Genomic DNA, 15,483 nt, shown 5'->3' on the forward strand with positions numbered 1-15,483 from the left:
TGTCAATGGTCTGTACCTTGTTTTTTGTGTAGTACTTCTAGGAACTTGAGAGGGAAGATACCACAGCATTCAAATGTGATATATACTTGTGCTGTAGATTTATCACATGTATTTCTTTTGATAATTTTATTTTTTTAAACTACATCCAAATTAGCATAAAGTGCAACAGTAATTTCAGGAGTAGATTCCTTAGTGCCCCTTACCCAATTAGCCCATCCCCCCCTTCCCACAACCCCTCCAGAAACCCTCTGTTTGTTCTCCATATTTAAGAGTCTCTTATGTTTTGTCCCCCTCCCTGTTTTGATCATCGCATGTATTTTTTAAATCTGGTTTTTATGTAAGTTTTGAAGTTATGAACCAAGAAGAGTATATATGTTCAAACCCCTTAAAACCAAATTGCTGCTGTCTCTGTACATATGTGTGTATACTATATATATATTCATCTTAAGGTGGAATAATACTTTTTTATTAAAAAATTTATGTTTATTTTTGAGAGAGAGCGAGGGAGAGAGGCAGACACAAAATCCAAAGCAGACTCCAGGCTCCGAGCTGTCAGCACAGAGCCCGACGCAGGGCTCAAACCCATGAACCATGAGATCATGACCTGAGCCGAAGTCAGTCGCTTAACCCACTGAGCCACCCAGGCACCTCAGTAATACATCTTTAATAACAAAGTACGCATCCAGGCCAGTCTTCATAAAGGAATTGGAAAGTTGTTCCTTTGACTAGGTGCCAAAGAATAATAATTTATACTGTTTATTGAACACTTGCTAGCTTTTGTGTCTAGCTTTTTGCATGTTTTAGCTCAGGTCCTACAATAATATTAGGAATTGGGTATCATCTCACTTTTATAAACAAGGAAGTTAGAGGAAAGGTGGAGGCATATTCATTCTAGGATCTGGCAGGTTTATAATTAGTAGAACTCTTACATGATAGTTAAATTTGGTCAGTATGAGTGTGAGATTTTTCAAATACATTCATTTTCCCTCAATCTTGGCTATACTCTCCCGTTTGGATTTTCCCTCCCTAGCTAATTATAAATTGTAAGTCACTTCTGCTAATAGTTATGGGAAAAGAAAGTTATGGACTAAAATGATAAACTGTGTTGGTAAGTCCCTAACTATAAACATGGCAGTCCTACTAATTTTTTGTTTGATTCATATCATGAATGGGAGCCAGCTTTCCTTTTTTGCTGAATTCATCCCATTAATATAACTACATGTGCCTTACAGTGTAGACTTTTTATTATAGCTTTATATTTCTTAAAAATTTAAGGAATATTAGTTTTTTGTGAAAGGATACCATGGAAACACACACACACACACACACACACACACACACACACACACACACAATATAAGTCTTTGTGTTCAATAGAGGGCACCATAGCACAGATCATGAATGTCTTCGGAGAAGATTTGTAGGTTGTTTTTTTTTTTTTTCCCCTCATGGTAAGAGGTAAACAGGCTGACTTAAATTCTTTCTCCCCTACATCCAACTGCGAACCTTCCACACTGTACACATGTGTATATATCATTATATTGGGTTCAGTAGACAGGGCATCCTTAGTTAGGATTAAATGGTTTTGCATAGCTATATATTGTTCCCAACTGAACTGGTATATAATACACCTAATAAAATCAGGTTGAGGAAAACCAGATTTTCAACTGTGTCCAATTCAAGGGAAAAACAAGATTTGCTTTGTTTAGTTTAAATTTGTTATGGGGAAAGGAATAACGTTTGACTCATGTTGTAAATATCTTTTCAGAAATACCTCTAAAATTCTAGAGGCTATTTGTTGCTCCTTTTGTAAAGGCTTGAAAATTGTATACATTTGTTTTTATGGAGGCTTATAAAGATGACATTTTATTGACCATTTTACAAAGTACTCTTTATACTAAGTTTGAAGTTAATTTCTGCTGTTAGATTTGTTTGTGGAAAGTGTGGCACAAATATGACTAAGGTAAAAATAGGATTTAATACTATGATGATGGCAGTCACAATGTTCTCTGAAATACAGTAAACCAGGTGTTACTTAAAATGAACTGGTTACGCTCACTGAACCAGATGGGAAAATGCTTTCAAAATTTTGTATTTTTAATTGTGAAATGAATTATCTGAGTAAAAAAAAAAATCATAAGTACATTAAAAAATTATTTTGCTTCTTTAAAGGCCATACCCATGGAGTATGGTAGCATAAATTTAGCCAGCCAGCGGGCATTCAGATGTACTGTCTTTGAATTCCAGGCCTGTGTGGTGTTCAGATCTTGCCTCCCCAGCCACATTCTCCCACTTCAGAATTGTGAGCTGGGTGTGTGCGGGCTCCCTCTCGCTTTTCACGGGCATGTCCTCCAGATGGCAGTAGCGAGCAGAAGAGAAAACACTGGGAAATAATGAGTCTAATGTACAGTAAAATTGGAAATTGAATTATAGCTCAAGAAAAAGGACAGTAGCCTTGAGGTCCCGATCAACCTGGACTCTGATCACTTTTGTTTGCTGTACCCGTGTGTTAGGTTACCAGCAAGTTAATAACAGCGCGTGAGCAGTTCAAGGCTCAGTAGAATTGCTTTAGACGTGAAATAAAGCTAAAATGAATTTGTGTCCAATATCATTGGCATTAGTGCTCATTACTTTTGTGGTGTAATGCCTCGAACCATCTAAAATCAATTTTAAGGATTACCCATTATTTTATAAAGAAAATAAAACACATTTCCAACAGAAATAAAGCAGTAAGTATAATCCTGTGAGCAGTTACTTGTACCCTGGCTGGCAGGAAAACCACTGACAGACAGAAGGGCGCAGGAAACACTCCGTGCAAACTTCACAGTGGATGCAAGTTCATATTAATGGGCTGTTGCCACATAAATCTTCTCTTGATTTCAAGTATTTAAAACAAGAGTGGTAAACATTTGTAAATGTAGAAAATAAATCTCAAAGAGTAGTAAAAGGGATTTACTACTTTACTACTTGTACTTGGTAAATTAATCTTTACCATGTGACACGCTCATCTTCTGGGAGAAGCCAGGGCAGAAGACACGGAGGGAAGGGAAGTATTTAGCTGCTTTGCTTGAGAGTTTTGCCCTTTCAAAACGCACAAAGCTTTTCATTTTCCTTTTCGTGGGGCCAGTAAAGAATATTTTCCCAGGCTACATTTGGTAAGCCTGTCGAAGCTACATTTTGGTTGTGATACTGTACGTGTTTAGACTTTTGCCTCTGTTTTATTTTGAAGAAAAGGAAATCTTGTAATGACCTTGGATTTTAAGTAAATTAATATGAATGGCCAGAAAAGATTCACTTTTCCTAATTATTTGTGTAAAAATGCAGACTATAAGGCAAGGTTCATTTGGCCTGACATACATAATCTGTTTTTCTTAGAGCTCTCTATGAAAAATCCCATGTTGGGCAAAATTATGCTCAGGTTTTAGTATTTTAGTTTTGTCCCTTCCATCTGGTCTGAGTGCCTTGTATTATATCTTTATTGGACTATTTGTAGAGACTAAATTATCATACATCAAGATCTTTCCTGAAAATATGAAACAGGTTTTCATTTAAAAATAAGGGTGGGGCGCCTGGGTGGCTCAGTCGGTTGGGTGTCCGACTTCAGCTCAGGTCATGATCTCACAGTCCATGAGTTCGAGCCCCGCATCGGGCTCTGTGCTGACAGCTCAGAGCCTGGAGCCTGCTTCAGATTCTGTGTCTCCCTCTCTCTCTGCCCCTCCCCTGCTCATACTCTGTCTCTCTCTGTCTCAAAAATAAATAAAAACATTTAAAAAAATAAAAATAAGGGTGTACTCTGACTTCATTTCCCCTCCCAAGACATGCATTTCAGAAAGAAAACCCACATTCAGTAATAATATGAATTTGAGCATGTATGGATTTGTTAGAGTCATTTTTAATTTTCCGTATAGTTCTGATGCACTGGTTGAAATCTGTACTCGTTGTAAACTTTGACTTTGAATATGGGAAGGCTAGTATGTACTTACCACAGAATCATCATGGTTTAAGTATAGATACGGTAAAATTAGCTGGGAGCAATTTTATTTGATGGTTATTTTAATAACATAGATACACAGTGCTGCTGCAGAGTATGGAGAAATTTCTCGCCGATTTTAGGTATTCAAAAAAAGCCACCTCTCAACTTAGCTGTTGTAAACATGTACATAAGTATACTTGTAAAGTTTTAAAATGTAAAACATGCTGAGAAACGTATTGACTTTTTAATATAATTTTTAATGGCAGTGGAAAGTTTTGATGTTTGATGACAGCCTAGCCAATAAAGATCACAGAACAGACATGCTGGTTGGCAGTAAAAAATTTTTTTTAAGTAGAATAAATTTCTAGGACTATCAGCAGAATCTTTCCATAATTAATCCACACGGTCATAACAGATGGTTAAACTGAAGAAACGTCCTTGAAGTTATTCTTTTAACAGATGTTGTTAACTATTAGCTTCGTGTTTTTACTCACCTAAATTTCCAAATAATTGAATAAAAGTTAACATATGCTTTCATCCTTTTAATAGGCAGAGTCTGTAATTGATGCAAAGTTTGCCATAGTAGAGAAATTATAGCGATGGCACATTTCTAACGTTTCTCCTCTCTCCTATCCTCGAATTGTCCACCCCTGTTCACCGAGGATGTCTCCTTGTTTCTTTTGCCCAGGGTCTTACAGAACGCGCTTCTGCTCTCGGACAGCTGCCTTCACCTCTTCCTGCAGAGCCATTTGAATTCGGAAGACATTGAGGCCTGCGTCTCCGGGCAGACGAAGTACTCGGTAGAAGACGCAATTCACAAGTTTGCCTTGATGAACAGACGTTTCCCTGAAGAAGATGAAGAAGGGAAAAAAGAAAATGATATAGATTATGACTCAGAAAGGTATCGCCTTGCATTTCGAGTTAACGTGTATGCGTCTGTATGATACAGAGCGCACGTGTGCGTGCGCATATACACGTACATGTGTGTATATGCATACGCACCTCACTGTTTTGTTGATGTAATATTAAGATAATGAAAAAATTAATTGACTGAGATTTTATTGAGCTGTGACAGCTCATCATAGTAGTCTTCACACACACCTCCACACTGAATTAATGAACGCAGTAGAAATTCAATTATCTGCATTCTGATTATGTGACTTTCATTTAGTCAGACTTGAATTATTCGCGTTTAAATTATCTAGCTAAAAAAATATCCAACTGCACTCCAAATGGCTAATTAAAAGTCCAAATTTCCTGTCTCTCTTTGTGACTGGAGATAATTAAAGTTCTCCTCTGTTACTCAGGCTTTGAGTGTGTTGTGAAAACCAATTTCCTCTTTTTATTATTTTCCCCCTCTCTTCTTTTCCAGTTCATCCTCTGGGCTCGGACACAGTAGTGATGACAGCAGTTCACACGGATGTAAAATGAGCACAGCCCCGCAGGAATCCTGAAAAAGAATTCTGATGTTACCATCTTCGGAATAGTGAATTACGTCCAGTCGTGGAGAAGCAAGCTCACTAATAATAGCTTCTTACCTAATGCTCCCTGTCATGATAGTAGGTATTTAATTAAAGACGTTGGGTTGTTTATTAGTGGTATTTTTATGTTGTCTTATTTTGGATAAGCTCCTGTAAAAAGCTAAAGGCCCGCGAATGCAACTCTCCTTTGTAGGCAAACATTATCGGTAAAACTAGATCCTGTCCTGAACTGAAATGCCACATACATTTAGAAGCACCGAGTTGGTTTTGCTGAATTTGAAAAGATAGGTAAATAGGCAGCATTGAAAATCCAGAAAGCGCCTTCCTTCTCGTGTCAGTGGGACAGCGTCAGCATAAACCCAGCTCGTATGATCTTAGCCAGTATGAAGACTGACGGCATCGACCGGACGGCCTCTTTCAGACATGTGGCTGATGTTTTCTGGGCACCTCCCCTGCACTGGCAAAACACTTCGCTTTGGGTGTTTGAAATATTTTAAGAAGCTTCGCCTTTCCAGTATTTTATTTCACACGTAGATGGAAAATGTACCTTATGACTAGAGACATGGTAAAATAATGTTTACGTCTTACATGAAAACAGAAATCGTGCTCGTAATTTTGCTCATACTTGCAATATATAGATTCAGAAATACATTTGCATTGTTCACATTAAGCTTTAACACCTGGTTTCTGGAAACAGGTACTGTGGTTTCATTACCGGCGTGTAATTAGAATTCCAGGTTGACTGTTTTCTGACTAAATGTGCAATTTCTTATCACTAGATAACTTTCAGTGTCAGTGGTGGTTACTTGTTACTTATTTTTAAGTTACAAGTGGGATCTTATAAAAAGTAATACATTTAATGTTTTCAATAAACATTCCCATCATTTAGAAAAGAATATCAACTTGCTAATTTAAGAATTACTCATTTTTCAAGAGCCTTTCTTTTAAGGCATCTGCCTGAGGACTGGCGCAGTTTAATAAAATGTCTTCTTTGTTAGTGGCCCAAAGATAAAATGTCTTAGATAAACTACATTGAACTTCAAATTTCAGATGAGGCAGCGTTTCCTTGAGATAATTATCCAAGTTTCTTCTCTGTTGAATGGTGTGAAGCGTCTCTCAAACTACCGGGAAGACACTTCCACGTAACTGCGATAACTTGTTGCTTTAATTAAATGTTACCTCACCTCATTTTAACTGGGAGTTTAAAAGTGACTGTATTATTAAAAAGCCTTTGAAGTGCTCGTAACTAAGAACAGAAAATAAATTAAATTTAGAACAAGAATGATTTCCTTAAGTTTTCCTTTTTTGTTTTTGTTTGGTCTAAAACATTATTGAACTTTTGTAAATATTTTTATTTAATGTATCTTGGATCTTGTTATTTTATCATCTAAGACTCATTTTAACATGGGGGCGGAAAAGATGGAGCAATTTCTTTTTATCTTGCTAACCTGTGAAGTTTGCCATCTAGCCATGTAAGAGCGATCCCCAGCTTGTTTGGCAATGTGTCTGAATTCACATTATTTCTGTTTTACAGCAGTTTTCAACAGCATGTAATGTGCCACCAGTTGTCATATTTTTAGATGATGTAACATAGCCATTAAAGTTGATATTAAGTAATGCCTAATACTGTGGTATGTAACCTTCACATGATCATCGTTTTCACATTAAACGTGAAAAAATCAAGTTCAGTTTGTTGGATCACTTATTTTATAGAAGAGAATGCATTTTTTTTTTGACTTCCACCTAATTTCAGGGTGTTTTTGAGCAAGCAGTAAATTTTAATGAGAAACGTGGGTAAGATTTGGTTTACTGCTCAGTATAGTTGTACACATTTGAGGTTGTTAGCCTTGGGTTTGGTTGTTTTGTAAGCACTGGCTTCTCATTTTCTGCAGCTGAGATATTTAGGTAAACTTCAGCCCCCAGTGGCCTTCTTGCTATGTTCAAGTCTCTTATTTTTCTCTGGCGTAATTTTATAAAGCTTTCTTTGGGAAAAAAAAGTAGTTACTAAGTAACTAAATTAAGTCGATGTTTATTTAAAACTATTTTTAATGTAATCTTGGATGCTTTATGATTTACATACAGCAGAACTGTATTTCCCTGGCTAGTTCTTAAAGGGTAAATGATTCACCTATAAAGCCAGTTTGTGTGTTTTGTTTGAGAACTGGTTTTCTATATAACCCGGAGGTGTCGACAAGGAAAGTCAACAACCTGTTACTTAGGGCTTCTTTAAAGTCTCACTTGGAAGAAAGTGACTTAGATTCTAGTTAAAATTACAAGTTTTAAAAATTGCCAAGGAAAAGCAGAAATGTTTATCTTTAAATAGTTATGTCCCTTAAGATATTAAATATCTTGCAGGAGCTTTTCAAGCCTAATGCACATTTTATTGAATAATTAAATACAAACAAGTGATATGCAATAACCTTACTGTAGTAAGGTAAAAGAATAAAATTTCTTTTATGGCTATTGAGAACATAAAATTCATTTAGCCTCGCCACAATTACAGTTATATCCAACAGTAAATTGAATGTTGTTTTGAACTCCGTTTTTTTGGTGCCTTAAGGATTCATCATTATGGAGCTACTGTGGTACAAATAAGGTTTTTAGTATTTCAGCTATAAATGGAAGACAGTTTTTTTCACAAAAGGCCTCTACAGTTTTAAGACAAATATAACACAACAAAAGCTTATTCTCTTTCTAAATAGTTGCCCTCTTAATACTTAAATTGCTTACTTGGTGTCCTGTAAATCCAATGTAGCATCTTTTCAGTGGAGGAAAACCATTAATTTCAACACAATTTTCTGTTTTTGTTTGGAATATAGACCTTCTCTTCCTTTATTATATAGACACATTTCCAAGTACAAAACGCCGTCTGAAATTAATTACTGCAATTTGACATTCAAAGCATAGATACAATTTTCTTTGCAAATAAAGGTCATAAGAAATACATTTTAATAGAGGGAATTCAAAAATTTTAGAAGGATGTAGGTAAGCAACATTTTAAAATTTGAAATATTTACTAAGGATTTTGACTCTGTTCTTTGCCGTATGCATCTCACAAACGAGTCACCATTGTCCCTTTAAGTCAGACACAATTGCTGTTCACTCTTGTTGGAAACTTTTCTGGATCATTGTTATGAACACTGCCTTGGACAGTCATTTATTTCAGCTGCGCCAACTCTGGTAATGATCATTTTCTCTTTCTCCAAAATTCCAAGGACTTCTTTTCAAACGATACAGAAGAAAAGAGGGGAAAAAATTCAGCCACGGTTTTCTGCTGAAAGTAAACTCTGGTCTAAAGACACTATGCAAATGGCTTATGCCAAAGAGGCACACACCCTTTCTCTCCCCCACGAGAAGTGTAGACTCATCCCCAAACCCCACACCGCTTGTCTTTGCTGCTGCAGAGGCACAGCACGGGCATAACTTGTGGTTGTGTTTTTGTTAGTTTCTTACCTCTGGGTCTTCTTTATAGCTTTGCCCCCACCCCACTGGCGGTGGCGCTCCCGCCGCTGCACCCTCGGCCGCCCGTTGGCTGCGGCGCCTCGGCGGCCCGCGCACACTCCCCCGCGCCGCGTCCCGTACACGCGCGCTCCCGCCTCCTCCCGCCCGGGCGCTCCGCCGGCGGCGGCTGCGGCGGCGACTGGGTGGCAGGTAGCGAGCCAGCCGGCCTCGGTCCGGTAACCCATGGCAACCGCCCTGGTAACCCATAGCAACTGCGCTGCGGAAAGAAAGAGAGAGAGAGAGAGAAAAAAAAAAAGAAAACCCGGGTGGAGGGGGGCGGTGGGTGGCGAGTGGGAACAACGGCCGCAAAAAGACAGCGATTTACAGCACAAACCTGCAGCGCCCTCTCCCCTGCCCCACCTGCTGCCAACGTGGGCACCACGAGGCTCCCTTCCCAATGTGAAAATGACGACTCTGGCTGCTTGAAAAACAATAATAAAACATAAAAATGCAGAGGGGCCTCGGAGGGTGGGTTTGGTGTCGGAGGGGCGGGGGGAGCTTTGAATAGCGACGTCCCCACCGCGGGCCTCCGGGCTCGGTGGTCTCCTGGGGCCCCGCTGGGTTTGGGAGCGCGCGTGGAGCCGCAACTCCGCCGTTCTGGTGGGTTTGGGGATGGTTGGGTCGGGGTCGGCCGCGCGGGAGCCGCAGCCGGGGGAGGAGGCGGCGGCAGCGGCGGCGGCGGCGGCGGCGGCGCTGCCCCGTCTAGACCTGAGTCTTTGTTCTGCAAGATGCTCGCGGCGCTGCGGCCCCCGGCCCCGCCGGCCGGCCGGAGAGAGGGCGACGACGTGCCGCCCGGCCTGGAGGCGACGAGGCCTGGGGGTACGGGGGGGGCGGCGAACGCCCCGGGGTCGCGGCGAGGCTGGGGCGAAGCCGGTGCGCTCCGAATGTCTGCGCACTCACCGCACCCGTTAGTTAACCCCTTTCCTCTCCAGTCTCCCCAGGACCTTAAAACCTGCCGAGCGGACGCGCCGTCGCCTTAAACTCGCCTCCTCCCGTTTGGAGAGGGAGGGGACGGTCGCGCCTGGTGGCGGGACTGGGCCTCGGGATAGAAGCGCGTGCCTCCGGGTCCAGAAACGGCCCTGGGTCAGAGTTTAATGTCTCTGTGTGCGGGGGTGGGGGTAGCGGGGTAGTTTAGGAACACGGATCCTCCACCGCTTTAGGCTGCGGGCCCAGAAGCGGGGCGGGGTGGGGGTGGGGGGGCTGTTCTTCTCCTGGAAAAAAGAGGCGCGCGCAGATGGCATAGACGGTGCAAGGCTGTCGGAGGACAGAGGGGGGCGCTGCGGGGCCAGGGCGGCGGAGAGAACACGCAGCCTCGGGTCTGGCTAGTTGTCCGCGTGGTGGAGTGGCGTTAGGGGTTCCAGGTCGGAGGAACCTGCGCCCCATGTAGATTTCACTTTGTGCTTAGTGGCATCGTCTGCTCGCTAGCGTATTCGCAGAACCCCCAGCCCTCAATGAGATGATGCAGGAAATAATACCAGAGACTGGGTCCTTCAGTACAGAACACCTAGGCACATAAAAGGCCATTCCACAAGGACATGTACCGGAGTGAAGACCGGCTGCCCTAGGAAGCTGGAAGTCCACAGTCTACGTCTAGTTCAAACGAGTTGTGATTCCAAGCTCATTTTGATGCTTTAGAAAGGAAAACGTTTGACCTGGACGATTTTTTAACTCCTTTGAGATCTTAATCCTCAGTTATTTTCCCTCTGTAGATGTGTCCCAGTTACAAACCCAAATAGCAAAGCCATCAGCAACATCTTTTTTTATGGCAAAGATCTACACACGTATGACACGCATTCGTTTGTACCATGTATGTTCCTGAAGAAGTGATTAGATCAACCGTGTTTTATATATCTAACTTTTGCTGGTAGACAAAAGGGAATCTGGCTATGTAAAGAGTGCTATTTTAATCCTTTCATCAAGAAAAGACTCTCCCAAATATATATTTTTGCTGCCACGGATCCTCGGGAAACTTGGTTCATTTTCACAAATGTGCGCGTTCTGGGTTCCACTGCCTACTGGGCACCTGCTACAGAGAGACCCTGCGAACCTTTAGAGGTGAAAGGTAGCTCCTTGCATGCCTGGGGATCCATTCAGTACCACCCCAGCCCTCTGCATAGTGGTGTACTGGGAGCCCTGTGCTTTAATTTAATTTTTTTTTTTTTAACAAAAGCAATTACAGAAAAGTGCAAATTTAACGTGTGACATTTAACATTTTGCCATGGCAGGCAGCCTCCTCTTAAATGGGGCCTTTCTGCAGAACAACAGGAGCCAAAAGGCCTTGTGTCATGGAGTAATGTAAGACACAATCTGGGCTGCAAACGCACAATGAATCGGGAAGGATTTATGTAATTAATTGACCAGTCTTAACCTGTTATCGTGATGTAAGGAATTTGGAACTCATTAATTTGGGCTCTGACAGATTTCATATTAGAGCTGGCAAATATGGATTGAACCTCTTATTCTTGTAGCAGCTGGAATTTCCATGACAGTGAGGATTAGTGAGGAAGACCTATTGCTGGAGTCAAACTGCCTCTTTGTAATCAGTAGCCCTGCTCTGCATTAAAGGGATAATGGAAAAAAAAAAAAAAAAAAGGAAGAAGCGTATTACCTGGCTGAAGAAGCCGAAGGGGCTTCACTCTGCTGGTCTGTGTGTTAAGCTCAAGCATTTGCAGTGGAACGAAAACATTAATTGCAGTCATAAAGTTAGGTGGTTCCCTAAGCACCTTGAGAGAATGAGAAGGTAAGGGGTCTTAGGGTCGGGTTTGGTATTGTTGTCCAAGTTAAACGGAGTTAAAAGACGGAGCCTTTGAATTTCCTCTATGTGAGCACAGGGACTGTATGAAGAAGAATCTAGAAGTCTTCTGAGGGGCAAATTGTATTTCTTGTAATGTCATATCCACAAATGAGTAATTCAGAGCCTTGAAGGAGAGGCTGGCTTTCTCAGGAGTCACTCACTGTCTCCCGGTCAGAGCTCTTTCCCGGACCTCACGAAACCCAGAACTCACGTAATGAGCCTTTCATTGATAATCTAATCTCTCTGTCCTCTTCACAGCATATGATGTTTAATGAATCACCCATTTGGAAATGTCTGAAATGTCTGATTTCTTTTTTGAGGTTTTAAGAAAACCCAGTAAAAACCTTACTTTCATTACCCCCTGCCCTTGACAATCAGAAAATTGCTAGGTTGAAAAAGGGTCTCAAGATTAAACTAAATGCCTTTTCTTTTCCTTCCTTTCACAATAGTTTTCCCCTATTGCTGTTCTATGTGATAAGGTTAATATAACAACTGCCGTAAGGATCATTAATACAGGAAGATAAGCAAAGTTGCACGTTTAAAACATTTTCAGGGTATCATTTGCCTCCTTCTGCTGATAAAGAAGCCTTTGGTAACAAATGCAGAATGCAGGCACTGAACATTTAACTGTTTAGACAGACAGCCCAATTGGCCTTTCCTAATCCATTATTATTCATAAATACTCTTCAAATTTGCACCCTGACTGCTCTTGAAATGTGTTCGTTAATTTGTATATTACCTGGAAAATGTTTTCATTCAAACATAACTTAAATTTTAATATAATAGATACTGTTATAATAGAAATCTTCACACAAAAAAAACCCCAAAAAACAAAACAAAACAAAAAAACCTTCCCTTCCTTTTTTGTGCTGTCTGGATTCCAACTGAATTCCAAAGTAAGTAAGAATTTTCCTTTTAGGTGGTGATGATGGGATTTGATCTCGCAACGAAGTACTTGGTGCAAAGATTTGTTTTGTGATTATCTTGTTAACAAGTGATTTCTTCAGCTTTGGTTCCGTTTAAATGAATGCATAAAGATAAACACTAGAAATTGCCATCGAAATATTAATGTTATCTTTCACACTGAGAGCAACGAGAGAGCTAGTAGTTGTTATTAGTATTATTATTTCAGTGGGAAGGCTGTGAAGATAAACAGTTGATATCAGCAAGAGTTGGATAACTAATATAAACCATGACAAGGGCGATTAATAGTGTATATAAACACACTTCAGATTTGTATACATGATCTCAGCTCTCACCTACGGATTTCTTTGTGGTTTTTTTTAGAGGGGTAATTTGTTAAGTTGGCAATTACAAGGTTATCAACTCATGTGCTGTGTGTACTGTTTACATATTGGAAGTATGGAACGGACATATTGAAGCATGATTTGTCTGAGAGAATGTTGACTGGAAGGAAGTCTGATGAATTGAGTTCTGACTCTGCCATTAGCACATACCCAAAGGTAGCTCCCAACCCCTCTCCACTGCAGTTTCCTCATCACTGCAGTGAGAAAATTGGATACAGAATGTCTTTAAAGGTGTTAATAAGTGTTACTAAAAAAAGAAGGAAGGAAGGAAGGAAGGAAGGAAGGAAGGAAGGAAGTTGGGAAGGAAGGAAGGAAGGAAAGAAAAAGAAAGAGAAAGAAAGAAAGAAAGAAAGAAAGAAAGAAAGAAAAGAAGGAAAGGGGTTAAGTTGGAGGTTTCCATGGTCAGTTACATTTCAGACACATTGAGTTAAACAAAATTTAACATTAATTTTTCTGCAGGACTTGTCAGTGCCTTTCATATGTTAATATGCACTGTGAATCTCTTAAGTGTACGTGTGTGGGAGGGCATGGGGGGGTGGCTTCTCTATGCAGTTTCCTTAAACTGATTTGAAGAAGAAAATCTAAAATTCCATGATATTTGATTCTGTAATACTTTGGATCTCTTCCCAGAATGAATGCACTTGCATTCACCCCAGGTGTCCCTGAGGTGTGGTGTGTGAGGGAAGTGTGAATATCACTAAGTAAAAAGGATTCTCCTTCAGAGAGCAAGTTCTATAAAGAGGCAGGGAAAATGGTAACAAGTTTAAATCTTGGTTTCACTGCTTACAAGATAAGTGGGAATAGGTCACTCAACCTTACTGAATTCGTTCCTTCATTTATAGCGTGAGGATAATAATACAACGAGAGGCTGGATGTGAATTGCTGATGAAGTCACTGCGGGTTCCCTTGGTTCAGAAGGGTCTTTTCTTTTCCCCTCCCAATGCCTCATAGCTTGACTAATTCCTACTAGTTATTCAGGACTCATGATATGTCTCCTATGCGCTGATGGCTGAGGTCTACTCTGAGGGCATCCACTACAAGTCAGGTGCCCTTTCGTGGTGTTTCTGTAGCAAGACCCATGTATCCCCGCGTGACTTTCTGGTAGCACTTCTCCCTCTGCTCTTCATGATTGGTCACCCGCCTGTCTGTTCCTCTGTTCAGGCAGAAGCTCCTGGACGGTGAGGAACGCATTTCATTTCTGCCTCCCACCCCCCTGCCACCCAGCACCAACCTACAGTTTAATACGGAGCACGTTCTGGAGTCAATGATGCCATGTGGTGGGCAAAAGGCCTGTGGACCCTCTTAAGGCTCCATTTCCTGTGGCAGAACCAGCAAAAATAGAAGAGCTTAGAGAATGCAGCAGGTAATTCAGAGACATTTACCTCCTTGAACTTGGAGACTTTGGTCATCCTGATGGTGCATGAGAACCCTCATGCACAGTGCCTTGTTTCCCAGTTCTCTTTTGCAATAGGCCTTGCGATGGTAATATAATTGTCCACTCGTGAGGTCTGCCTGGCGGGTCAATAAATGCCTTGCTCGACATTACTTTTTTTGTTGATCAAAGAGACCATTCAATGAAACATTTTGATGAAATATTTCTTTTGGCCAACTCGGTTCTGACAAGACACTGTGCCTAGTGCAGTGTGTCAACAGTAGAGTGACATCCAAAACAGAGTTGATGATCGAGTTGAAATATTTGACCCTATGGGGCGCCTGGGTGGCTCAGTCGGTTAAGCTGCCGACTTCGGCTCAGGTCATGATCTCACGGTCCGTGAGTTCGAGCCCCGCGTCGGGCTCTGTGCTGATAGCTTGGAGCCTGGAGCCTGTTTCGGATTCTGTGTCTCCCTCTCTCTCTGACCCTCCCCCGTTCATGCTCTGTCTCTCCCTATCTCAAAAATAAATAAATGCTAAAAAAAATAAATTAATTAAAAAAAGAAATATTTGACTCTGTGGACAGGTGAGGCTTTTCTCCAAATGTCTGTGGCTCTTGTCATATAACCCTACATAAAGCTGAAGCCCAGACAGAGTTTTAAAGTTTTACTAAAGTCTCCTAAAACAAACACCAAAGGAATCTCATTTTAGCCCCCTACACTTTCTCTGTCTCTCTCTGTCTCTCCACACACACACACACACACACACACCCCTCACATTCCTAGTCAGTTTCTTTCAAACTTCTGGCAACTTGGGCGTCTGTCGAGACTTCCAAATCCCAGCCCACACTGGCTCTCGTCTTTCTCCCCTTCTTTTCGAACCTGCCCTATCCATTCCTTGCTCTTGTGTAAACTGGTGAAGACAATCTCCGATCCTCCCGGTTCCTACCCACACTACCACTGACTCCAGCCTGCGCAGCCAGCCCTGGGGGGAGGGGGGCTGGGGTGTGTGTGTGTGGATGTGGGTGTGCCGGGGGGGGGGGGGGGGGGGGGGGGG

At 41.4% G+C, this 15,483-nt stretch overlaps 2 protein-coding genes across 4 annotated transcripts in view; one reads left to right on the forward strand and one right to left on the reverse strand.

The window, feature by feature from the left end:
* Positions 1-5,737, forward strand: part of SNX10 (sorting nexin 10) — a 73,562-nt gene extending 67,825 nt beyond the window's left edge. For all 3 annotated transcript variants that reach the window (XM_049641625.1, XM_049641624.1, XM_049641623.1), the window contains exons 6-7: positions 4,662-4,874; positions 5,346-5,737. In XM_049641625.1, the coding sequence (XP_049497582.1) occupies positions 4,662-4,874; positions 5,346-5,427 (295 nt within the window). In that variant the 3' untranslated portion in view covers positions 5,428-5,737. The remainder of the gene's footprint in view (positions 1-4,661; positions 4,875-5,345) is intronic.
* A 2,630-nt stretch (positions 5,738-8,367) lies between these two features.
* Positions 8,368-15,483, reverse strand: part of LOC125930440 (uncharacterized) — a 24,621-nt gene continuing 17,505 nt past the window's right edge. Inside the window, exons 5-6 of the mRNA XM_049642283.1 lie at positions 8,908-9,843; positions 8,368-8,674 (exon numbers count right to left, since the gene is read on the reverse strand). Coding sequence (XP_049498240.1) covers positions 8,617-8,674; positions 8,908-9,843 — 994 coding nt within the window. The 3' untranslated portion in view covers positions 8,368-8,616. The remainder of the gene's footprint in view (positions 8,675-8,907; positions 9,844-15,483) is intronic.

The sequence above is a fragment of the Panthera uncia genome, chromosome A2, assembly GCF_023721935.1.
Source record: "Panthera uncia isolate 11264 chromosome A2, Puncia_PCG_1.0, whole genome shotgun sequence".
In the NCBI taxonomy this organism is placed as follows: Eukaryota; Metazoa; Chordata; class Mammalia; order Carnivora; family Felidae; genus Panthera; species Panthera uncia.